Source organism: Oenanthe melanoleuca, chromosome 6, assembly GCF_029582105.1.
Source record: "Oenanthe melanoleuca isolate GR-GAL-2019-014 chromosome 6, OMel1.0, whole genome shotgun sequence".
NCBI classification, from domain to species: domain Eukaryota; kingdom Metazoa; phylum Chordata; class Aves; order Passeriformes; family Muscicapidae; genus Oenanthe; species Oenanthe melanoleuca.
In genome coordinates this window covers 21,440,800-21,464,040 of record NC_079340.1, presented here as the reverse complement: position 1 = coordinate 21,464,040, position 23,241 = coordinate 21,440,800, and the positions used below count along the sequence as shown (strand labels likewise).

At 60.4% G+C, this 23,241-nt stretch overlaps 2 protein-coding genes across 6 annotated transcripts; one reads left to right on the top strand and one right to left on the bottom strand.

Annotated features, from left to right (window-relative positions):
- Positions 1-2,602: 2,602 nt before the first annotated feature.
- GOLGA7B (golgin A7 family member B) lies at positions 2,603-4,908 on the top strand. Its single transcript, XM_056494879.1, is given in 6 exon segments — positions 2,603-2,715; positions 3,725-3,850; positions 4,200-4,352; positions 4,500-4,559; positions 4,561-4,602; positions 4,716-4,908. Coding segments are annotated over 6 exon segments (492 nt in total). The 5' UTR covers positions 2,603-2,703; the 3' UTR covers positions 4,815-4,908.
- A 1,415-nt stretch (positions 4,909-6,323) lies between these two features.
- Positions 6,324-19,768, bottom strand: CRTAC1 (cartilage acidic protein 1). 5 transcript variants are annotated; one of them, XM_056494875.1, is made up of 16 exons: positions 19,659-19,766; positions 15,780-15,976; positions 14,378-14,574; positions 13,311-13,441; positions 12,561-12,717; positions 11,843-11,977; positions 11,397-11,542; positions 11,075-11,211; positions 10,354-10,436; positions 9,773-9,873; positions 9,523-9,691; positions 8,907-9,052; positions 8,732-8,774; positions 8,145-8,288; positions 6,865-6,990; positions 6,324-6,542 (listed from the first exon to the last, which is right to left on the bottom strand). In XM_056494875.1, the coding sequence occupies exons 1-16, from the start codon at positions 19,701-19,703 to the stop codon at positions 6,415-6,417; spliced, it is 2,085 nt and encodes a 694-aa protein (XP_056350850.1). In that variant the 5' UTR covers positions 19,704-19,766; the 3' UTR covers positions 6,324-6,414. The 5 variants fall into 5 exon arrangements, with proteins under 5 accessions (XP_056350850.1, XP_056350848.1, XP_056350852.1 ...); XM_056494873.1 differs by lacking the exon at positions 8,732-8,774; XM_056494877.1 differs by lacking the exons at positions 6,324-6,542; positions 6,865-6,990 and adding an exon at positions 7,199-7,914 and having other exon boundaries at positions 15,780-15,987; positions 19,659-19,754.
- Between the last annotated feature and the right edge of the window lie 3,473 nt (positions 19,769-23,241).

Genomic DNA, 23,241 nt, shown 5'->3' with positions numbered 1-23,241 from the left:
AGGGCCTCTGGGAGGTTAGCCAGGGCCAGGGGCAAGGAGAGATCTGCTGTGTCTATCTGCAAGACAGGTCAGAGTTGCCTCACTCCAGGTGCAAGGGAAGAGCCAGGAAAGGGAGTAAAGGCAGCTCTGGCACCAGACATGTCTGTCTCTGCTGCTGGGCAGCCTGAAAAATCCCTTTGGGTCGAGCAGATGGAGCAGAAGGGTCAGAACCCTGCCAGGACCCCTCACAATGCAGTGGTCTGGGGAAGGCAGCAGGGCCATGCAGCACATTGAGGCTACATTGAGCCCCTGCTGTCCTTGCTCCTACTGCCTGGGATTCCCTTGGCTATGCCAGCCCCTCTCCACCTCTGTCCTGCCCTGCTGGAAGCCATAACACAGTGGCATGGCATTACAGAGCACCAGCCTGTTCCTCTGCATGGAAACAAGCAGGGTCTGTCCCTGCTCTGGCTGAAACTGGAAAGCCCATGATGGCACACCCTGGCAGACCCCAGTGGACTCTGGATATGCCTGGGTCTGCAGCCACTACAGGCAGAACTGGTGTCTGTGGTGATGAGGAGTCTGGGACAGGTCTGTGTCCTGCCTGCCACTGGACAGGACTTGGTCCTGGGCAGTATGGCTGGCAGAAGGCAGCTCCCTATGGTGGGGTGATACCCACCAAAGGATCTTCCTTGACACATGCAGAGAGCAGGTCCATGGCCTGTGAGGCACATGGAGCCCAGAACTAAAAGTCCTTTGCTTGTGCTGGGTTGGTGTAGCTAGAGGAGACAACCCTGGGGCAACACTAGAGGATGTGGGATGATGGGCAGAGCCTGGGGTGGCAGGGAGAGCTGATCCCCCTGGCTGCTGTCGGCCTCTCACTGCAGCATAGGAGAGGAAACTTCATCTCCTGGCAGGCACAGCATTGCCATGACAACCAGCAGGACCTGCCAGGCGGGCAGGGAGCACTGGCGTGGCATGGCATCAGCACAGGAAGGAGATGGGATGCAGAGTCTGGGTCTGGGGACACCTGAGGACAGGCTTAGGTGTGTGAGCACATTGCATGTGCACCTGGAGGGGTGCCTGGGGTGCACGGGGTGTGCAGGCAGATGTGGGCATCTGAGTGCATGCACGAGTGCCTGTGTCAATGTGTTTGGGTGCATGGGAGACTTCACACACCACCTTCTCAAGGGGTGTCCCTTGGTTTTGTGGCACTGTCAGGGCAGGGTGTACCTCGCTGCTCTGGAGTGTGGGCTGGCAGATTGATCTGAAACCCGGGAGCAGCAGGTTTCCCCAAAAGCAGTGGGATCCACAGCTTTGTGTCTGTGGGGAAGATAAGCCCTCCAACTGGGCTCCCTGACTGCCTATGTCCTTTAGTCCCTTGGTCACAAACCCTGCCATGCTCCAGAGAAAGGAGGCTGCCTACCAACCACCCCAAGGCTCTGCCTCTATTTGCTCTGCCCAAAGCTTGGGCTGGTGCTCAGAGCAGAGAGCAGGAGTCAGAGCTGACTGACCCCTGTGCTGCAGGCAGCTGGGCATGCCATGTTTGCTGTGTTAGCTGTGTGTGAGCTGTTATCTGTGTTACCTGTTAGCTGTGTGTTAGCTGTGTTAGCTGTGTTATCTCTGTATTAGCTGTGTGTTAGCTATGTTAGCCGTATGTTAGCTGTGTTAGCTGTGTGTGTTAGCTGTGTGTTAGGTGTGTGTTAGCTATGTTAGCTGTGTTGTGTATGTTATTTGTGTTATCTGTATTATCTGTGTTAGCTGTATGTTAGCTGCATGTGTTAGCTGTGTTAGCTATGTTAGCTGTGTTGTGTGTGTTATCTGTGTTAGCTGTGTGTGTTAGCTGTGTTGGCTGTGTGTGCTAGCTGCCTTAGTTGTGTGTGTTAGCTGTGTGTGTTATCTGTGTGTGTTATCTGTTTTAGCTGTGTTAGCTGTGTGTGTTATCTGTGTTAGCCATGCTCGCTGCCCGAGCGGTTCCAGCAGTCCCTGTGTTGCCTGCAGCACGGCCCAGGTGCTGAGGGAAGGGCTGGCTGCTCTCCTGCCTGCTCAGGGCCCTGTGCCCAGCTACTGCATCCCTCGCCCCACCATAGCCCCGCTGGGAGCCCCCCTTCTTCGCCTCTTGGGAGAGCCTCTGTTCCCCCCGTTTGGCATTTCTCCGGCTCTAACTGAGCTGTCAATGGGCAGAGATAACAGAGAATTCGTTAGCTCTGCTCTTTGATGTCTGCCCGCGCTCTGCTCGCAGCACCAGCTGCAACTCCTTCGCAAACAAACAGCTTCAGACGAGGCCCCTTGGCGCGGCGGTCTGCCAGTCCCACGGCCGACTCCCCAAATCTCTGCCGGGCCAGACCCTCTGTTACTCCGGCAGCTCCCCCTCGGCAACCAGCTTTCCCTCAGGGATCTACAGCCGCATCCCAAAGATACCCGGGTGCCGGAGCCCCGGGACGCACAGCAGCATCGCAGCCCCTCTCGGGGCCAGCCCCGGGGCAGCCGGTGCCGCCGTCCCGCAGGCGCTCGGTGCCGGCGGCGGGCGCCCATCGCGGTGCCTCGGGGCGGGCCGCGCGGACCGGGCGGCTGCGCACACGGGCGGCCGGGCCCGCCTCCGCCGCTCGGCTCGGCAGCACCGCGGACAGCGCCCGGCCCCGCGCCGCTCCGCACTCGGGAGCCGGTCCGCTCCGGCCCGGTCCCCCGGCACGGCACGGCACAGCCCGGCCCGGCGCCCGCCGCGCCATGGCCACGGAGGTGGGTGCGGGCGGCGCGGGGGGACACCCGGCGGCGGCTCCGCCGGTTGGGGCTGCGGCGGAGCTCCCGCCTCGCGCTGCCCCGCTGGGCGCGGCACGGACCGGGTCCGGCCCGGGGGGACAGCGTGGGCTGGGGTCCGTGGGGAGGGGAGCTTGGGGCTGGGGGCTCCGTGGACACAGAAGGGCCGGTGAGGCGCCTGAAGGGGTGTGGGGGTGCAGGGTGCCGCAGGGTGCCTTCGGTGAAGGCTGGAGTGTGTCTGGGGTGGGCTGTGGGACTGGGGGTTCTTCTTCCAGGTGCCGTGGGTGGGACGCGGGTGAGCGCCAGCCGGTCTGTGGGGCACAGAGCAGGCAATAGCCCCGTGTCACCCAGGGGAAGTGCAGGGAGGGGCCTGATGCCTACCCTTGGCACAGTCGGGCGCCTCCATCCTCTTCTCCAGCCATCAAAGCTGCTCCACAACCTGGAGCTGGGGGGTTGACACGGGCTCTCACACCCTGTGGGGAGTCATGGCTCAGCACCAGCTGCCGGCGCCGCCGGTTCTTTTCCTGAAGATGACCAAAGCAGCCTGCCCACCCGCTGTGCCTCTGCTGCTGCCCAGTGCCTGCTCCTGCTCGGCTCACTCCCATCCTCCCGCCTGGGAGCTTGGGTTGGCTGCGTTCTGGGGCACTGCTGGGGACACGGCGCTTCTCCTTCCCGGGCCGTGGCCCACTGGCGACGAACGCTCTTGCATACAGAAACCACACACCAGCCCGGGACGAGAGCACACGCACTCACCTTCATTCCGGGCAGGGGGCTGCCACAGCACCCTCCCCTCGCCCCCACCTCTCACCTCCAGCGCCAAGCTGTGCTCATGGCATGACACAGCCTGTACTGGAGGCTCCCTGCCCCGGGCTGTGTGAGCCTGCAGCCCCTGACACTGGGGGAATGGCGCTGCTCCCCTGGCCTCCAGCCCTCCAGCAGGGATGCCCAGCACCCCTGGCTGCAGCCCCCCCGTCTCACCCTCTGCCCCCAGGTGCACAGCCTGCAGGAGCTGCGGCGCAGCGCATCCCTGGCCACCAAGGTCTTTGTGCAGCGGGATTACAGTGATGGAACCACATGCCAGTTCCAGACAAAGTTTCCCCCTGAGCTGGAGAGCCGGGTAGGGAGTCCGAGAAGTTTTCAGGGTGGGGGGTGCCCTATGGCAGTGTGCTATGGGGGCTCAGATGGAAGAAGGGTCAAAGGGTGTGGGGTGCATGAAGTCACAGCTGCCTTGGCTGGTGTGCAAGGGCTTTGGTGCTCCTGGAGACTGGGAGGCTCTGGTGAAGGCTGCAGGCTCAGCAGGTCTTGGTACAGGTGGAAGGTCAGGGGCAGGGGCCTGCAAACTGAAGCATCAGCTGGGCTGGGAGGAGAGGGTTAAGTGTTCTCTGAGTCCCCCCAGGAATGGGGACAAGGCAGTGCAGGGAGCCAGTCCCTGGCCAGACTCCTCTTGACCTTGGTTTCTGTCCTAGATTGAGCGGCAACTTTTTGAGGAAACCGTGAAAACCCTAAATGGTTTCTATGCCGAGGCGGAGAAGATTGGGGGCAGCTCATACCTCGAGGGGTGCCTGGCCTGTGCCACTGCCTATTTCATCTTCCTCTGCATGGAGACACACTATGAGAAGGTGCTGAGCTGCAGGGGAGGGCTCAGGGGCGGGCACAGCTGGAAGTGGGCACAGGGATGGCTCAGGGCTGTCACAGGAACATGGGACTGGAGGCTGGAGTAGACAGCAATGCTGGCAGGCCCTGAGTGTCCCTCACTGTGCTGACAGGTCCTGAAGAAGATCTCCAAGTACATCCAGGACCAGAATGAGAAGATCTATGCGCCACGGGGGGCTGCTGCTCACTGACCCCCTGGAGCGTGGCATGAGGGTTGTATCCTTTGGGCAGTGGGGTGCTTGGGGGATGGCAAGGGTGAAGGAAGACTGGGCGTAGGTGCTGGGCAATCGAGCTGGCACATGTCACCGATGATCCTTAGCAGGGCCCAGATCGAGATCTCCATCTACGAGGACCGGTGCAGCAGCGGCAGCTCCAGCAGCGGCAGCTCCAGCAGCAGCAGCGGCGGCGGCGGGGCGGGGGGCCGGTGACTGGCAGGGAGTCCCTGCAGGGACTCGTACTGCCGGGACAGCGGCCTCTCCGAGCTCCGCAGGCTGCACTACCAGAGCACCCGCTTCTGAGCCCGGGGAGAGCAGGAGGGGGAGGCCGGGGCTACGCAGTGGGGCTGCCCACCCCCATCTGCTCTTTGTCCCCCGTAGTGAGTCTTCCTCTGCTCGGACCCACTGTGGGCAGGGACTGGTGCTGGGGCATCCCAGGTGCTTCCCACTGAGCTGAACTGTGGCCAAGGGGCTCCTACAGCCCTTCATGTGCTTGGTGCTGCTGCCCCTGCCCCAAGCAAAAGGAGCTTGCCCTGCTACGGGCAGTCCCAGCTTCCAGTGCCCCTGTTGCCATGCACTGGGGAAGCACTGGGACTGGCAAAGCCTCAGGCAGCGCTTAGCAGGGGACGAACACTTAACCCCACTCCCACAGACACTGACAGCTCTTGCTGCACCCCCTCCTTGGGGCACTCTGCTCTTAGTGCTGTGGTGTGGGTTCAGCTGCTGCTCGTCCGCCGTTCAGGGGGCCTGGCAGAGCGCTGGTGCCGCTTCTTCTGCATGATGGGCCATGCATTCATCCCAGCTCTGCCCCACCCGCTGCCCCATTGCTGCTCCCCTGGCCCCCTCCCCATCTGGCACTACATCCTCTCCAGCAGCATCCTTCACTGCCATGGCACTGGGCACTTGCTTCTGCTCCCTGCATGACCTGCTGCCATCCCCAGCTGCACCCAGGTATTTCTCCAGCCCAGTGTCCAGGACAGGGAGGTGCAGTGCTGTGGCATGGGTGAGCAGGCTCCCTGCCCAGTCCTGGCAGAGTTTGCCTGTACCCAGCTGCCAGCAGCCCCCTGCCTACTCTGCCCCATGACCTGCCCTAATGCAGGGAGGGTGCCCACTGGAGCAGCTCCAAAGGACCCTTCCTCTCACACTGCTGAGTCCTCCCCTGACCACGTGTCCTGCATGCATCTGCCACCAGCACCCCAATTCTCAGCCTGGCCTTTAAGAGTGGTGCTTGAGCCTGGCAGCAAGCTGTGGAGGTTCACGGTCCAGGGTTAGATAGGGGGAAATAGGAGGGTACCTGTGACATCCAGCACCCCAAGGAGAATTCCTATCTGGGTGCAGGGCTGAACCAAGCTGGCATTTCTCTCCTGGGGACCTGGAGGGAGGACTCTGCTCTGTAGGATGCCTTTTGGCTCAGTCATGTTGTGTTTGTGGGGTGGCCCTGGCCTCAATGTTCCTGCTGGAGCACCAACCCCCTGCATGGAGACCTTCCTTAATAAACCCCACGCTTCTTCCCCCACTGCCTACCCTGCATCTTCTTGTGTTGGAGAGGTGAGTGGGACAATGCTGTGGGGGCACAGAATCAGGCTGGGCATCTTTTCACACTGGGTTGCACAGAGCCCCATGAGGGCGAGCATGGGGGAAGGGGGGGGAAGGGAGGGGATGGGGAGGAAGGACAGACCTGTGTAGCAGTCATGTGGCCCCAGGAGAGGGACATACAAGGAATACAGTGAAGGAAAGGGTTTATTCTGTTGGTACTGGGTGCAACCAACAGTGCTGGGGGCTAGCAAAGAACACCTGGCTGTGCCAGAGCAGGCTAATTGTGCTGGCAGCGTCCACCAGCAACCAGGGAGAAGCCTTGGTGACAGTGGCAGTGGAAGGAGCCAGGGCTGTTGTGGCAGATATGCTCGCAGGGGCCAGGCTGTGCCTGGCACTCATCTGTGTCTAGGAAAGAAGGGGAAAAGGTCAGAGTTGTGCCAAGGGTACAGGGAGTGTCTGGCAAGGGCAGGGCAAGGGATGGAGGGGGCATGAGGGGGGCAGCTCCAGGGCTGGGTGAACCTGGGACAAAAAGGCAGGTGATCCTGCCACTACTTGGTGCCAAGGCTGGTAGGTGGCAGATGTCCTTACTCCACCAACTCCTGCACAGCTCCAGTCTGTCCATTCTGCCCCCCAGCACTATGGCTGTGAGCACAACTGGGCACCCCAATCATGTCTGCTGCCAGGGCAGCCTGGCAGCAGCAGGCAGCTGGGCACTGCAGGTACTCACCCAGGCACCGGCTGGCAGCCGGATCCAGGGCACGGAAGCCTGGCTGGCAGAGGCAGGTGTGTGCCCCCGGGGTGTTGGTGCAGAGCTGGCTGCAGTTGTGCAAGCCCTGAGCACACTCGTCGATGTCTGGTGGGGGTAAAGAGAGCAGTGTGTGGCTTTAGCATGCAGGGGGGAAAAGCAGCACAGCCCTGTTGTTGGGGTGAGGCAGGGCTGCTTGCTGCACCCCACCCCTTCAGAGCTGCACATTTTGCTGTAGTCCCACTGCAGAGCTGGGCCAGGGCCACCATCACGCTCCAGCCCTTGGGTGGGAAGAGCTGGGCCAGGCTGGGGATGCTTCCCCTCCTGGGCTCCCTCCCGGTGCAGCCCCAGGGCAGGGTGGGGCAGAAGCACAAGCACAGCTCTGCCCCGCAGAGCTCAGAAGACCAGGTTAATAGATGGGATATAGTTTATTGGGGGTTCTCTGGGAGAGGGGCTGGAAGACTGTTGGGACTAAGCAGGGTCCAACTCCAAACAGTAGGGTCAATACGTTATAAAACGGACCAGGAGCATCCTGCCCCTGCAGAGCTGGGAAGACCCTCCTCTGGGGAGGTGGTTCCCATCACCGAGGAGGGGGCAGGCAAAGCACACACGTCGCAGGCCAAACCAGCAGGCACATGGTACGGTATCGAGGCGACGGAGCAAGCGACCACCGAGGAGGGGCCAGCATGGCAGGAATAGCAGTGGGGTGTGCGAGGGAAGGGGCACTGCCAGGCTACCCCAGGGCTGCTTTCCCAGAGATGGTGCACAGGACAGCCAGGTCTGTGCCTGTCCCACTGTAGGTCACCCCAGTATGTCCCAGCCGGCACTTCCAGGGTGGTTCAACACGGACAGAAAAAGAGATAGGCAGAGGCCAGCCCATCCTTCCACCAAGGCTGCTCTGGCATGTTATGGGCAGGGGTTAAAGTGCATAGAGACAGAGACAGAGTCCGACAACTAGAGGGAGGAGGGCACTGTGGGGTAGCCCAGACCAGCTCCCAGCAGAGGGATATCCCCCAAAAAAGGCCACTTGAGCTGCACAGAGAAGGAGAGAAGAAACAAGAGAGAAAAAGAGAAAGAGGAGTCAGTGGCAGCCCAGTGGGAGGCATGGACAGACACAGAACCAGAGTGGAGGTGACTGGACTGGCATCTGACAGGTTGCAGGCTGTGGCCTAGCCTCTGTCAGGACGCAACAGCATCACAGGGTGGTGCTTTGGGGCTGATGCCAGCTGGCAGGGGGTCAGGGGGCCCCAACTATCACTCACCCACGCAAGCCGTGCCATCCTCGTTTGGCTCAAAACCCCGGCTGCAGCGCTTGTTGCTGCGACAGCGGTACCCGCCATAGGTGTTGATGCAGATGGGCTTGTCCCGGGGACAGATGAAGGGAAACTCAGTGCACTCATTTGTGTCTGCAAGAGGGTCCTCAGTGTGAGATGTCTGGGCAGAGAGCTGGGGGCTGCCAGCCCCTCCAGTTCCCCCAATATACTGGCTGGTCACCCCAGTGGTAGCTATACATAAGCCATACCTCTGCCCAGGAGGCTCACAGCACAGCCACAGCCACCCTGCTGCATCTCTGCTGCCCCTCCAACACTCAGGGCTGCAGCACAAAGCCTGCCACATGCCAGCCATGCCTCCTGCCCCAGCACAGTGCTCTTGCTGCTCCCTGTGACACCATGGTGCCCTCCTGGAGCTGTACTGCTGTCCCATTCCCAGGCCATGTGCCAGGCAGGCAGCTGTACCTGGCACTGAGCCATGTGGCAGGCAGCCACCTCCCAGTCTCAGAGTGTCCCCCATGGGGCTATGCTACAGCATCCTGGGAACAGGCACACCTGTGCTTCCAGCAGCCACTCACCTACACAGCGTCCATTCTCGTGCTGGGAGAATCCCTGCCCGCACTGCATTTGGGAAGAAGCAGAGACCACTGGCATGGGGAGGAATCAGCCTTGGGCAGCCACCCAGCCAGCAGAGCCCAGCCTCTTGTTTCTGTCCCCAAAGTCTCACAACCTACACCCACACCTGGCCCTCACCTCCAGCGGAGCAGGCATGAGTGGCTCCTCCACATCCAGCGGGTAGGGGATCTCCAGGACAGAGTTGGTCTCACTGCTCGCCACAGCTCGTGACACCACGCGGCCATCTGGCCAAGTCACCTCCAGGCTGCTGGCTTTGTCACGCCCTGCAGGCGGGCAGCCCATCAAAGGGAGGGTCTCCAGGGTGGGCAGGGGCTGAAAGGAGGCCAGCGGGGTGGTAGGGATGGGAGGGGCAAAGTCTTCCCTTGCTCCCTGAGCCCAGCTCCAGGTGCCCATGGATGTACTCTGAGGGGCCTACATGGGGACAATGGGATGACCTTGCAGTGGGCAGGGACACCCCTGCAGGCTTGGCTGCTGGACATGCTGCACCAGGGGAGAGTTAAAGGGGAGGGAAAGCCCTACTGCCTGAGCAAAGCAGCAGGCAGGGGAGGGGGAAGGGGGCAGCTGCAGTGGCTAGGTACCCTGCCCATAGCCTTGCACAGACCCCTCCACACCGGGGGTGACAGGCATGGACGATTACCGTGCTGCAAGACACCGGGGCAGCAGACACGGCCCCTGCCCTGGGCAGTGCCAGGGAAGGCTGGGGTGGAGGCAGCCCCTCGAGCCCCTAGCTCACCCAGCCCGAAGTGCGCCACGGGCTCCATCTCGCAGAGGTAGCCGGAGCCGCCGTCGATGATGCGCAGGTGGGCCCCGCTGCGCCGTGTGAACAGCACCACCTTGGCCCCCCGCGCAAAGGCCCCGAAGCGCGTGCGCGGGATGACACGCAGCCAGTTGTTGCTGGTGCCCTGCGAGGGACAAGCGAGCAGAGACTGAGCTGGGAGGGACAGAAGGGATGGTACAACACAAGGAGTCCCTGCTTGACTCACCTGGGTGCCCTTGAAGATGGAGATTGGCTGTGCCATGGACTCGCCATGGGATAGGATGAGGTCCAGCATCCCATCGCCATCAAAATCTGTCACTGCACCTCCTGCAAGGACAGAATCGTGTTGTGCCTGAGGCCTGGCCCCATGTCTCACAGCACTAGACCTTGCTGCTGCTGTGGTCTTGCACTGGCAATGGCAGCACTCCTGACCAGGCAGGGACAAAAGGGAAGATGGGGTGACTCTAAAGCAGGAGTGTGGTTGGCCTTCTGTAATCAGGTGCGTTGGCAACTTGGGCAGTGGAGAGGACAGGGCTGTGGGTCACAGGGAGCTGCCTGACCTTCTCCCAAATGCAGAGGTTGGCTTTGAGCAGTGGACACCCAGGAAGGGGCCCTTCAAGAGTGCCTCTGGGGTATTGGAGATGGCACCATTGGCTGGGTATGGGTGGAAGGAGAAAGCATGGGGCCATTCCTGGGTGATGGGAGCTCCAGGCTGCTGGTGGGGAGCAGGCAGATAACTCAGCCAGGCTTCCTCAGGCATAGAAGGTGCCAAGCAGTGCTGTGCCAGAGTGGAGTGGATGGACCCACCTGTGCCCCGTCCATCGGGCTCCAGTGCATCCCCTGGATTCAGCTCTTCCACAATGGGGTCTGAGTGTTCTCTGCGGATGAGCCTGCCAAGGACACACACAGAGTATTAATGCCAGCTCCTGCAGTCCTCAGAACCTTCCTGGGCATGTCTGTCCCCTCCTGCAGAATTATGGTAGGAGTGACAGCCCTGGTGGCTACAGGGTGTGGATGGGGGATGTGACTGTCCTCCTGTTGGCATGGCCCCATTCCATGCAGGGGCAACAGGAGTTTCATGAGAGCTTCTGGGTCTGAACTGCAGAGTAGCAACACCATCTGCTGCATCCCTCTGGAACCTGGAGAGGTCTACAAAGGGCTCCTTGCAAAACCCTTGCCCTCTACCCACCCACGGGTGCAAGCATTGTGTAGACAACCAGTTCCCACCACCCTACACACCAGGCAAGGAGGTGCTACACAGAAGTAATGAATTGACCCCTACAATTAACAGGAGCCATGAACAAGCTTCCACACAGCTACTAATCAGCGGTGCTGGGGACCCCAGGGGCTGCTGCAGGCACGATCACAGTGACTGGTAATGATGCCAGGAAGGGCTCAGTCACGACGCCTTTTAAGAGCTGAGCCCGAGCCGTGGCACTGCTGGAGAGAAGCCCTGGGAGCCTGGCTGTGCTGAGAGGGCTGCTCGGTCCCAGAGCAGGGTGCGGGCTCCCGGCCCCCGGGCTCTTACCGGAACAGGCGATTGGCGGAGGAGCCGCGGTAAGCGATGTTGTTGAAGAAAACCTCCAGCTCCTGGTCGTTGTCGAAGTCGGCTGCGATGACGGTGCGGACGGGGGACGGCATGGAGAACTTGGGGGTGGCGATGTCCTGCATGGGCACAGCCTGGCAATAGGCACAGGAAGCAGGACACCTGCGTCCTGCTTTGATGCCTCGGGTTCCCTCCTCGCTGGCAAGGGGGGCTCAAAGGCATTCAGAGTGAAGCCAGTCCCCCTGGCCGAGGTGACCAGTGGCACAGCCGTCACGGCGGGCTCGCAGCCTGTTGGAGCCCTCACCCGGAATCGCACACGCCCAGGAGCTCCGCTCTGCAGGTAGAGGCGGTGCGGCCCGTTCCAGTTGCCATAGACGATGTCCACTCGGCCGTCGCGGTTGAAGTCAGCCAGCGCCACACCGCGTCCGTGCTGGAAGGGGTCATCCAGCCCTGGGGAACCGCAAGGGCACAGGGGGAGACGGGAACCCCTCCCTGCCTCCTTGCCCCCAGCACACCGCCTAGGATGTGCTCTATTGTCCCAGACAGGTCCTCCACGCGCAGGGCTACATCCCTGCGCTGATGGATGCCCCGATGCATCTCAGCCACTGCACAGCGGTCACTGAGGCTCTGGGCCCCTAGGGCTGTGTGTCCGTCCCACCCCGCCCAGCACTGATCCAGTGCGGGAAGAAACAGGCAGAGCTGCCCCTGCCCTGAAGCTGCCTGTGTTCCCCCCCAGCTTCCCCTACTCACCCACAGCAGCTGCCACGTCCCTGTACGTCCCGTCCCCCCGGTTATGGAAGAGGAAATTTGGGCTGTTCTCATTACCGCAGAATATGTCAGAGGCACTGTCACTCAGGATGGGGCCCACGGCCACCCCACGGCCCCCTGGGGACAGTAGCCCGGGGTGAGGGGACTGCTGCCCCATGCGAGTTTGTGCTCCCCACGTTCCCTCAGTGTTGCCCACACGATGCTCCCAAGCCTCCCCCCCCACCAATGTCCCATTCTTGCCCCCCTCCAATCCCTCTCGTCAGGAGCTAATTGCGCCTGGCAGCCGCTTGTGTCACTCCCAACCCTAATCACTGCCATCTCCATGGTGACAACACTCCTAATTAGTGACAATTTACCGCTGGGGCACGCAGCAGTCCCCACGGTGGTGGGGCAGCAAGGGGCTCAGGCGGGCTTGTTCCCCCGGACGCCTACATTCCCAAACCCCGCTGCCTGCCCTGTGGATGCTGCGAGCTCTGGAGGGATTAGCCCGGTGATCATGGGCACAGGGCTCCTGGCAGGCGCGCATCCCACGGTCCCGGTCCCTTCCAAGGGCCCTGGGGCTGCCACTAGATGGGGCAGTCAGGCAGCCCAACGCGTGGCACGCTCCTCCGGCTGCGCTGCCCGGCCACAGCGGGGTCTCACGTTCGCCATGCCCCGCAGCGCCCCGTCCCCTTCGCAGGGTCACAGCAGCCGCGCGTACCTGTGTACTTGCTGACGCCAGCCTGGGCGGCCACATCCACAAGCACCACGACACCGCGGGCAGGGTCACTGGCAGCCACATCCATCTCAATCAGGGCATGGGGACCCACGTTGCCGCTGGCATAGTTGGCGATGTAGATGGAATACCTGCCGGAGCCCTGCAGCCGGCAGCACCGCCTCAGCACCCACACACCCACAACTCATCTTCACGGGGACCACAGGATATCTGCTGTGAATGTTCTTACTGCTCCGTGGGAGCAGGCACTGCTACTGTGTGCTGAGCAAGAGCTCTGCAAAGCCCACGGCAAAAATCATCCCATCTGACTCCAGGAGCTCTTTGGTCACAGTGCTAGTACAGGGCACATTATCCCCCTCTCAGCATCCCCAGTGTGCCAGGTCCTCCCCCTTTCCACCGCTCCCTTTGTCCCGTGCAGTAGCTGCACCCTGATTTAGCGATAATCATTTGGAAACAAACCGCTGGAGGAGGAGGACAAAGAAAGAGCAGGTGACAGGAACATAAATCACCTCGACAGGCACGTTTATCAGCTGGTGGCAACCGTGTGGACAGGCATCCACAGTCTCCACAGCTGGGAGCATTGCTAGCCCTGACAGTCAACAGGCAGCTGGGGGGCACCCTTGGCCCAAGCAGGGATGGGATGGGCAAGGGAGCAGGCCCCTGGGACTCCAGGAGGGGTAATGGGTGTGGGAAGGCAGCAGAGATGCTCCTGTCTGCAGAACCCTGCCTGCTCACCGTCCGGTCCACGCAGGCAACAGAACGCCCGGCAAAGCGGCTGGCCACGTCCCGGTTCACCTCGTCACTCAGGATGTCCTCCCAGCGCCCGTTCCGGAGCTTGAAGAGCTTGTCTGTGTAGGTGGCCATGCCTGGGGAGGGAGCATAAGTCAGTGGGCTCCAGCACCCCACCTCCTACTGAGAAGGGTGCTTTGCAGCAAGAGCAGTTGTGGAAAAGGTGCCCTTTTTCCAGAGCATCCCAAATACCTGCTGTCCCTGCAGTCCCCTACAGTGACATAGGGCTGGGCTGCTGTTGTTGCAAGAGCCCCATGACCCTTAAGGGCCACTGGGAGATACACAGAAGAATCAACTCATTAAGCTAAAATATGTTCCAATGGGGCACAGCCCTGTATATTATCCTCAGGAAGGTATAAAAAAAAAAAAAAAAAAAAAAATCGATTCAGTGGCAGGCACAGTCAGTGAGCTACACTGCTTGTGACAGCGCCAATGGCGGAGCCTGATTTAGGGACAGGTGTGCCAGCAGCCACTGCCAGCCTGGGTAATTAGGAGCACTGGGAAGACAGATCTGCTGCCTGGAGGTCAGGGACACATGGCAGAGCTGGGCTGGAGCACCGAGCCAGGGAGCTCTGGGGATTCCCAGTGCCAGCCTGGAGCACCTAAGTCTTGCTCCCACGACAGGCATGCCAGGAGCAGGGACAGCACTAGAAGGGAAGGATTAGACTTGGCTTGGCGCAGCAGGCAGAGGAGAGCCATGAGATCAAAGGGCACAACAGCTACAGGGCACAGCAGGGATTTACAGTGCAGGTCCCTGTGGCAGAATGGTCAAGGGGGCAGAAGGGAATCTTCTGTCCCACTTGGGGTGCCACGAAAAGGGCGATGGGCAGCTGGAAGTGCTGACTCCGTGGCTGGCTGGGCTCAGTGTCCCACCCGTGCTGCCATCAATCAATGGAGCCACTCAACTGAGAAATTAACTCCAGCCCGCACACATCCCTCACACGCCGAAGGTCGCGGGCAGACTTGCCGGGGGCTCCCCCCGCGCCTGGGGCTCGGGGGCCAGCAAGGCTCACCAGAGAAGGCGTTGTTGGTGTTGAGGAAGTAGATCTCCTCGCGGCCATCGCCGTCGATGTCACAGGCTGTCACACCGATGGCGTGGCCCTGCCGGTCCCGCAGTGCATAGTATGGGGAGCCCCGCTCGTCCTCTGCCATGTTCACCAGCCGCCCCTGTGCCTTGTCATACTTGAGCACCAGGTTGGGGCCATTGTACCTGTGAGTGTAAGCAGGGGTATTGGCTTCTCAAGGCTTGGGGATGGGATGAAAGCCCCTGTCTCAACCCTGGGGAGACATTGAGTGTGATACTGGGTTTTCCTCATGATGGGTGCTGCAGAGACCTGCATGGTTCATGGAGGTCAAGGATCCTCTCAGGCATCCCATATCTGGTAAACCAGGGAAGCAGTGGGGGCCAGGCAGAGAGCAGCACAGGATGTGGTACAGGTCCCTACTTGCAGAGCTTTCCCAGGGCAAGGAAACCAGCACATAAGGCAAATCCTCTCAGCACAGTGCGTCCCACTGGCTTCTTGCCCGCTCCTGCCCAATGTGCCAGTAAACAAGTTATACAACGGCCACCACAACTGCTTACAAAACCCCAGCTGCCTTCTTGACTCAGCACAGCAGGGAGTGGTGGCCCAGACCCCTCCAGGGTTCCCAGTACTGCCCATGTTTTCCTGCCTCGGTGATGTTCAGAGCAGCAGCAGGGCCAGACTGACTGCCTGCCAGCGTAGTACCTAAATCCAGATGGATGGGATCTGTGAGGGTAAAGAACACTCTCCAGGTGGGCACACCTGTGTATGCAAGCCTTTTTAGGGAATGAGGGTGGTGGTGTGTACACAGATACCCTGCAATAGCAGCTCACAGCAGTGCCAGCACATAAAAACAGAGCCTACACCACAGTCCCTTCTTTTCCTGACCAGGGTGGGACCTGCTGGCAGCAGCTGCTCTGTGTCCAGCCCCACTTGGGCACTGGCAGCACAGCACACGGCTCCCTGCTTCCCCAGCTCCTGCCAGCCTTCCCCAGCCGTCACTCCAATAAAGGACTATAAAAAACCTCCAGCCAATTAACTGAATCTCCAGAGAGAGCTGAGTCCTGTCAGCGGAACTGAGACGGCTTGGGGACACGCTGGCTGTGCACTGCAGGGAGGACCCTGGCTGCTGGGCAGCTGACACCACCCCACAGAGAAGGGACCGATGGGGGCCCTCACGTGGTCCTACACAGGCACTCAGCTGGCATCAACACCCTGTGGGGGTGCACACAAATGCACACACACATTCACTGGTGGGTATGTACAGACCCCAACCCACCCATCTTTGTGCACAATCCCTCAGCTGGCCACAAGAGCACAGAGGAGGGAGGAATTCCTGTCCCTGCAGGGCCGCGAGTCCTGCTGTCACTGAGGCATTAGGTGCACCACTCACCCTGCCACCACAATCTCGAAGTCACCGTCGGCATCCAGGTCGGTGACAGCCACGCCGTAGTTGAGCTGTGTGGGGTTGCTGTCGTAGTCAGGCGGGAGAAGACGGTGGGTGACGGCTGCAAACATGGGCTCGCTGCGCTGGGAGCCCTCGCTGAGCCAGGCCAGGCACAGCAGGCACAACGCCAGCATCCTGGACACCTGGGAGAGACCTACTAGCCCGTCAGCTCCAGGAGGAGACTCTGCTCCACCATGCCCAAGCCGTCCCACTGTCCTTGCATGGGGGACACTCTCTCTTCACCCCTTGCCACAGCACCCCAGCCTGCACCACACACCTGTCCCTTCATCCTTGGGCACTGGCACTCTGGTATCCCCATTATGGACTGTCCTTGGTGCTGGTCACCCTTGGGACAAGGTCATACTCCAGTGAGCTGGGGCTGAGCAGCAGCCCAGCCTCGGGAGCCCATCCTATTACAGGGACTGGAGAGGTAGCAGGAGGGGTGTGAGGTGCTGACAAAGCTGGGCTCGGGCCCAGCTCACTCTGCCCTAAGGTGCCACTAGCATCCGAAGTCCTGGTAAGTCAAAATGCCAATAACTCCTCCCTTGGCAGGGTCAGAGGAAAAAAGACATTTACTGGCCTGAAGAGTTTGTCTTCTGTCCCATTGGTCTTCCAGAGTTGGGAAAGTTCACTGGGAGAACACAGGGATAGTTTATCAGGTTACTCCCACATGCCTCAGTTTCCCCATCCTGCTGGAACTGTTCCTCCCAGGGTCTCTACAGGGTGAGCTCCTTCCAGCCTGGCCAGGGAAGGCTTTCTGCACAGGGATGCAGCCACAAGATGCTGCGAGGAACAGGAGACTGGGAGAAGAGGCTCATTTAACCTGGACTGCGGAGGACAGTGTCTGCCAGCACTGCTGGCAAGGCTGCAGAGATTTTGGAGCTGGCTCTGACCTGGCTGTAGCACAGGTAATGAGCAAGATGGCACTCAGGAAGGCAACCCCTCATCCCAGGTCAGGCAATCAAAAACCCAGAAACAAGCTGTGTGTCCCCAGGCTACAGGCATGATTCCACATGCCTGCACTCCAGCTGGGAGAAAAAGCAGCCTGGTCCACTCTTGCAAACTGGAGGGGCGGATGGGGCAGCTGGCCTGCAAGGACACAGTGCTTCTTGTGACTGTGCCACCTCCCTGGGTAGGACTGCCCTCCCTGACCAGGAGCAGACCCCTGTATAGGAGTGAATGACCCCACTGCCAGCTGATCTCTGTGCTGTTGGACTCAGGCACAAGCCAGGGAAGCTGTGGCAGATGTGTGGTACCATATATGCCCAGCTTGGAGAGGGGAAGGTGCTCAAGATTTAGATTCTGGCAGACCCACTGAATTGTGGAGAACAGCCTGCTGCTCCCTATCCCTGGGGATGGGAATGGTCCCAAGGCTCTCTAGTGGCCAGGATTCCTCTGCCATAACTAAATAGCTTCCAGGCCAACATGGCTGGGCAGGAAACACAAAGCTACAGAGGAAACCTTAACACTACTGTCCACACTACCCACAGCCTTGTATTCCATTGCACCAGTCTGCTCCCTTTTCCTTTCCAACCCCATCTGCACCCTGGGCACAGCTTCAAGGGTAGATGTGTGTGTGTCCCCAGCTCTACCCTATGCTGCTCCTACCCTCTTCCTGTGCCCATTTCCCTGCCATACCATCTGGAGCAGCTGTAGAGGTACAGGAGCTTGGATCTTTCCCTGCTGCAGGGATCCCACTCAAGACACATGTGATGGGGATAGGGTTCATTGGGTTGTTCAGGGATGGGGAAGTCTCTGGGTGTCATTCTGCAGTGCCAGACAGTGAAGGAGGGGGAGCCTTTGTCACAGCCCCACTCCAGGCTTACCAAAATGAGCATGGTGGGGAGCCACTGACATTGTGGACATGCAGTTGCAGGGATGCCACATAAGCCCCTGGCCCTGCAGACCTGTGCTGCCTCACTCCCAGCCAAAGCCAGACAATGGGTGGCTGTCCCCAGACCATTGTCCAGGCTCTCTTTCTCCACTCCCCAGAGCCTGGACTGTTACCCGGGTACCCCCCCACCTCTCATCCAGCTGCAGCTGAAATCCCTCCAAGTTGGATGGAGCTTTTCCAGTAGGAAACAATGTTCCTGATTGGAGACAAAAGGCTTTTCCCAGTGGATCCGGTGCTTGGTGCCATGGGAAAGGGATGTCCAGCCCAGAGCCAGGCCATTTTGGGAAGGGGAAGGGAGAGAGACTCAGGCTCTGCATGACAGATGCAGAAGGGCCTCATCATTCCCAGCATCCTTTTGCTAGAACCACAATCCCAGTGCGAAGCTTCACATGAGGTTTGAGGCTATGGGGCTACCTGTATGCAGGGCAGACCTCAGTCCATCTTGCTCCAGCAGAGTCACGACACATTGTGTCGTGGCATCTGGTGACAAGGTCACCCCAGGGCGCTTCCTCAGTATCGCTAGTGACACGAAGCCAAGGTGCCAAGCAGGGACAGAGGCACTGGGAGGATGCCACAGGCTCCCATCAGGGTGCAGCCAGGCAGCCCAGAGGGAGAGTGCTGGCCCCACGGCAGAGATGCAGCACGTAGGATTCACCTGAGCCCATGCATTGCTACAACGGACAGTGCCCAGTGGGGAGGGTGGGACAGGACTGGAAAGGGAGCCATGGGACAGGCAGGATTGTGCCCCACACCGCTCACCACAAGTGGGGAGACACTCCCCAGGTCTCCTCATTGTACACACATGAACATCCCAGCCCCTAGTGTACATCATGGGGGAGGTGGGTGTTAGGCCCCTGTGTGGCCACTCCATCCCACATGTCACCATGACATTGCTGCCCTGCACACCACGCACCCCAGTGATGTCACACACCACCACTGCAGCAACATCCCGTTTTGGGCCGCGGTCACCTCCAGCACATCTACCACATTTCTGGACATCATGCAGCAAGGGCCTCACTGCACCCCAAATGCACCCCAAAGCAGTGACAACATGGTGACATCACAGCACCTCACACCACCATGCTGCACATGCCCCAGTAACATCATATTCTCATTCCTAGCATTCCCAGGCTGCCACAGATGTACCCGCCAGGGCAGAGGACAGGCAGGAGATGTCCCACAGACCCAGCAGACCCCTCTTCCACAGCAGCTTGGCTGCTCAGAGTACCAGCAGTGCCCCTCCACAGCTCCTCAATCCCAAGCAGCCCAGACCCTGCAGTGCCTCTGCTCCAGCCAAAGCCCATGAGCCTGGGTCCTGCTGCGACGTCTGCTCGCTGCTGCGAGCCTGTCCCTCCTATGCAGGACTCCTCAGTGCTGGACCTGGCAGGCTGGGGCTCAGCCAGCAGCAGCCAATGCAGTGTGGAGATGATCAGTCACCTTAGCCTCTGAGCTCACCCCAAAGGGACACCAGGTCCTTGGGGAGCTCAGACCCACCGGCACACAGCCAGCCCCTTCCCACATAGGCAAGTACACGGCTGGACCCCTCTGCCCACTGCCCCCCGCTCCTCCACGGGCTCAGCCACCACCAAGCGCAAGTGCCGCTACGAAGAGGGGCTGTCCATCGCTGCTCACAGTCCTGCTGTCCCTGCCAGGTCCCCCAGTCCCAGCACACACCCCACGTCACTCGTGAGCACGGTCCTCCCCAGCCCAGCACCCTTGCATCCCCATCCCATCCTTCTTCCCGCCCCCTCTCTGCTCACTACCCCGCATCCCCTCCACGCCACGGGGACAGGCTACGTGCCCACGGTCCCACTCCGCCCTCCACCAACTTCTCCCCGGGCCGGTGACCGTGCCGGAGTTGAGAGCCGCCCCTCCCCGCCCCGGAGTCCCCGGGAAACTTCGCGGAGCAGCAAAACCACACCGCTACTCACGGGCCAGGGGGGCCGCCCGGCGCCCCCACGGCGGCGGGAGCGCATCCCGCAGCGCGGCTCTCCGCGCCTCCCGCCTCCGGCTGCGCCGCTCCGGCTCCCGGCGGGGCCGCTCCGGCCGCGCCGCGCCTTAAGAACGGGCGGCGGCGGCGGCGGCGAGCGGGGCGGGGGCGCCGCTGCCAATGGGGAGCGCGGGGTGGGGCCGCCCGCCGCCAGGGCCGGCCCCGCGGTGCTGCGGGGGGCACCGGGAGCATCACCGGGCACCGGGTGGAGGGGGGTGTCCGGGTGCCGGGTTGCCGGAGCCACGGCCGAGAGAGCTGCATGGCCACGGCGGGCAGTGCGTCCGGCTGGCTGCGGTCATTCCGGGGGTGCTAGTCGGGGCACGGCTCCCCAACTCCTGCAAAGGCAGCTGGCGTGATGAACCGAGCAGAGCCAGGGGCCTGACCCGGCATGGGGGCACAGGAGGAGGCAAGGGAATGGAGCTGGTGCAACACTATTTCCTTGGACGGGCGAGGGAGAACAGTTTTAAACTTAAAGAGGGGAGATCTAAATTAGATGTTAGAAGGAATTTATTCACAATGACAACGGTGAGACACAGGAACAGGTTGCTCAGAGAAGTTTTTCGGTGCCCCAACCCTCGAAGTGTTCAAGGCCAGGTTGGATGGAGCCCTGGGTGACCAGATCTAGTAGGCAGTATCCCTGCCCATGGCAGAGGGATTTGAACTAGATGATCTTCCATCCCAAACCATCCCATTGTTCTATGAATCTAAGCCACACAATGAGGGGTCAGCACCCGCCTGTGTCATCACCCTGCACACCTTTCTCTGTAGGGACCCCAGGAGTGGCTGTGCCCTGGCAGCCAGCCTGAACTCCAAGAACTCCCATCTTAGGTCATGCACGGCACTGACTTGCCCAAAATCTTGTAGCCAGCGGGTGCCCGAGGCAGGATCGCATTTACACAAGCCTTTCCCAACATGTTTTCCTGAGGGACTGGGCACAGAGCTCTCTGTGTGTCTCTGGAAGCACAAAGTGGCTGTGGCAGGGACTGATAGGGCATAAGGTTACCAGGTCACCCCAGTGTAGCACGTTCATAGGTGCCTCAGCACAGATTCTGGGGCTGTGGCCATTGTGAGAGATAGCAGGAGAGACATGTTGGAAGACAGCAGGAACTACAGAAACTCATGCCACTTGGGCTGCTTCAAGTGGCTAATCACCTCCTCTGCTAAAGCCCTGATTTCTCATTGAACATGTCTGGCTACAGCTTCTGCCTGTTGCTCCTGGCTCTTCTCTCCCTGCTAGATTTGAGAGCTCTCCAGTCACAGTGATTGTTTCCCACAAAGGTGCTTCCATATAGCCATCAAATACCCCTGTATTTCATTTCTGATGACTACCTCTTGCAGGGTGCCTGGCTGAGCACCGGGCTTGCTGCGTGGCTGCTTGCTGCAGAATGTTGGTATCCAGGCACAAGGAATCTGCTATAGGGCACCGCCATGGGGCAGGAACCACACCTGCTCTCTGCATTAGCCATGGTGAGCCATAACGCCAAGCAAACCCACCAGACTGGGGTGTCAATGTGGCCACCACACATGTGCAATTCTGTGCTGGTGTGCAGCCGTGCACTCCAGCGCTGCAGGTGTGCTCTCCTGCCCACAGCCCCAGTGCCTGGCTGCCACCGTGCATGAGTGCCTGTGTGCTCAGGGCGAGCACCCCTGCTGCTGAGTCGCTCGCTCATCCCAGGTCTGGTTACCACCCGGATAATTATTTGTACAAACTGAAATCTGGCTCCCAATGCCCTCCCCATGACTGGCAGGTACAGAAAACACACACGCCGGCAGGAAGCCAGCTCCAGCATGCCAAGACTGTGAATGGCACTGGGCACACGGGCTCCCTGGGGCTCTAAACCCAGCATGCCAGCACAGCGGGGCTTGGCTCTGGCCACGAGCACATGCAGACGCAGGCAGGGCTGCGGTGTGCCAGCACACGTGCACGTGCAGCCGCACAGCCGTGCGTGTGCATCGCTGTGTGCATGGCTGGCACAGCTGGGCACACGGTGCCGCGGCTCCGCAGGTGCACACGCCGTGTCCGCGGGGATGTGCTCACCCCACATGTGAGCACAGACATGTTGTGTGCCAGCAGCACACGCTGTTGAGAGGGCCTTGCACGCTGCAGCTCCCCACCACTGCCACAGACACCCAGCGGGGTGGTTTCCACTCATAGGACTGCAAGGTGCTCCCCAATACCTGCTTTTGGAGCTCCTCGGTGCCCTTCCCATGGATACTGCCACCTTGCCAGGCTAGGATATTTCTTTGGGGGAGAAAGAGCAGCCAGAATGCACCTTGGCACAACAGCAGCCACGGCCATAAGAAACAGCTTTGCACCAGTCCCTGAGCCCTGTGCTGGCCTAAATGTCTCCATCCCACCCCTCTGGTTGCATCCACATTGGGGATGTAATAGGGCAAACATCTTGGGGTGGGACAGAGCTGTCTGCAAGGAGCTGCAGAGGGAAGCACAGAGTATCAGTGAAATGAGCTGGGATGCATGAGAACATTCGCAGGAGCAGTGAGGTAGGGCGCAGGCGCTGGGGCATAGGGAGCCTGGCAGTGTGGTGCATGGAGGGGGGTGGGATGTGCAGGGAGTGGTGGCACGGTGATGGGGACAATGCACAGGAAATTAGAGCGAGCAGCAGCCAGACACGCTGCGGGGGGAAGGGAGATGCTGTGCTCCACTGAGGGCTGCACAAAGACGGGGGGAGGCTCTGCTGAGCTGGGGCCAGCATGAGCACCAGCCACCTCTCTGCACATCTGGGGCCTCCCTTTCTCATCCCCAGGACTAATATGTCCCAGCCTCCCCTGGCCCTTGCTCCTGGGGCCCCATCCATGCCGACCCAGCTCCCAGGGAATGGGGACCCTCTTAACGCTAGCAGCCCTCATGCTTCTGACCCTCTGCCTGGTGGCTCATCTGCCACCCCAGGCTCTCTCTGGGGAGAAGGCAGGAGGGTGGGGAGCAGTCTGCCCCTTGCTTGCATTACAATGGGCAGAGGGGTGGCACAGGGCAGTTAACTGGTACTGCCAAGCAGAGTAAGCCTGTGTGATGGCAGTGCAGATGACCCCCACGGCTCTTGAAGGAGTAGTACTGCTCTAGGAGCAGGATAGGAATCCACCCAGGATCAGTGATAGGAATCCACCCAGGATCAGCTGGATTCACAGAGCACTCATCCAGCAAATATCCTCTCCATCAAATTCCAGATGGTGCAACACAAACAGGGTGCAGGTGAGCACAGGAATGCTGACTGAAGGCACTAAACTCCAGGATACTTCACTGGAGCCGTCATTCCCCTTTCCAGAGCATTATGAGTGCCAGACACCTGCATGCAGCCTGGTGGGTGCACAGCACACACACACACACTGCCAGCACACTCGCAAGCACCTACATGTACACACACACCCCTCTGTGAGCAGCCACCCCATCTGCTTGTGTGAGCACTCATGGTGCCACCCAAACGTGCCTGCAGACCCTGCACACACACACAGACATACACTCACACGTGCATGCAGTGAGGCGCACACATCCCATCATATACTCCTGC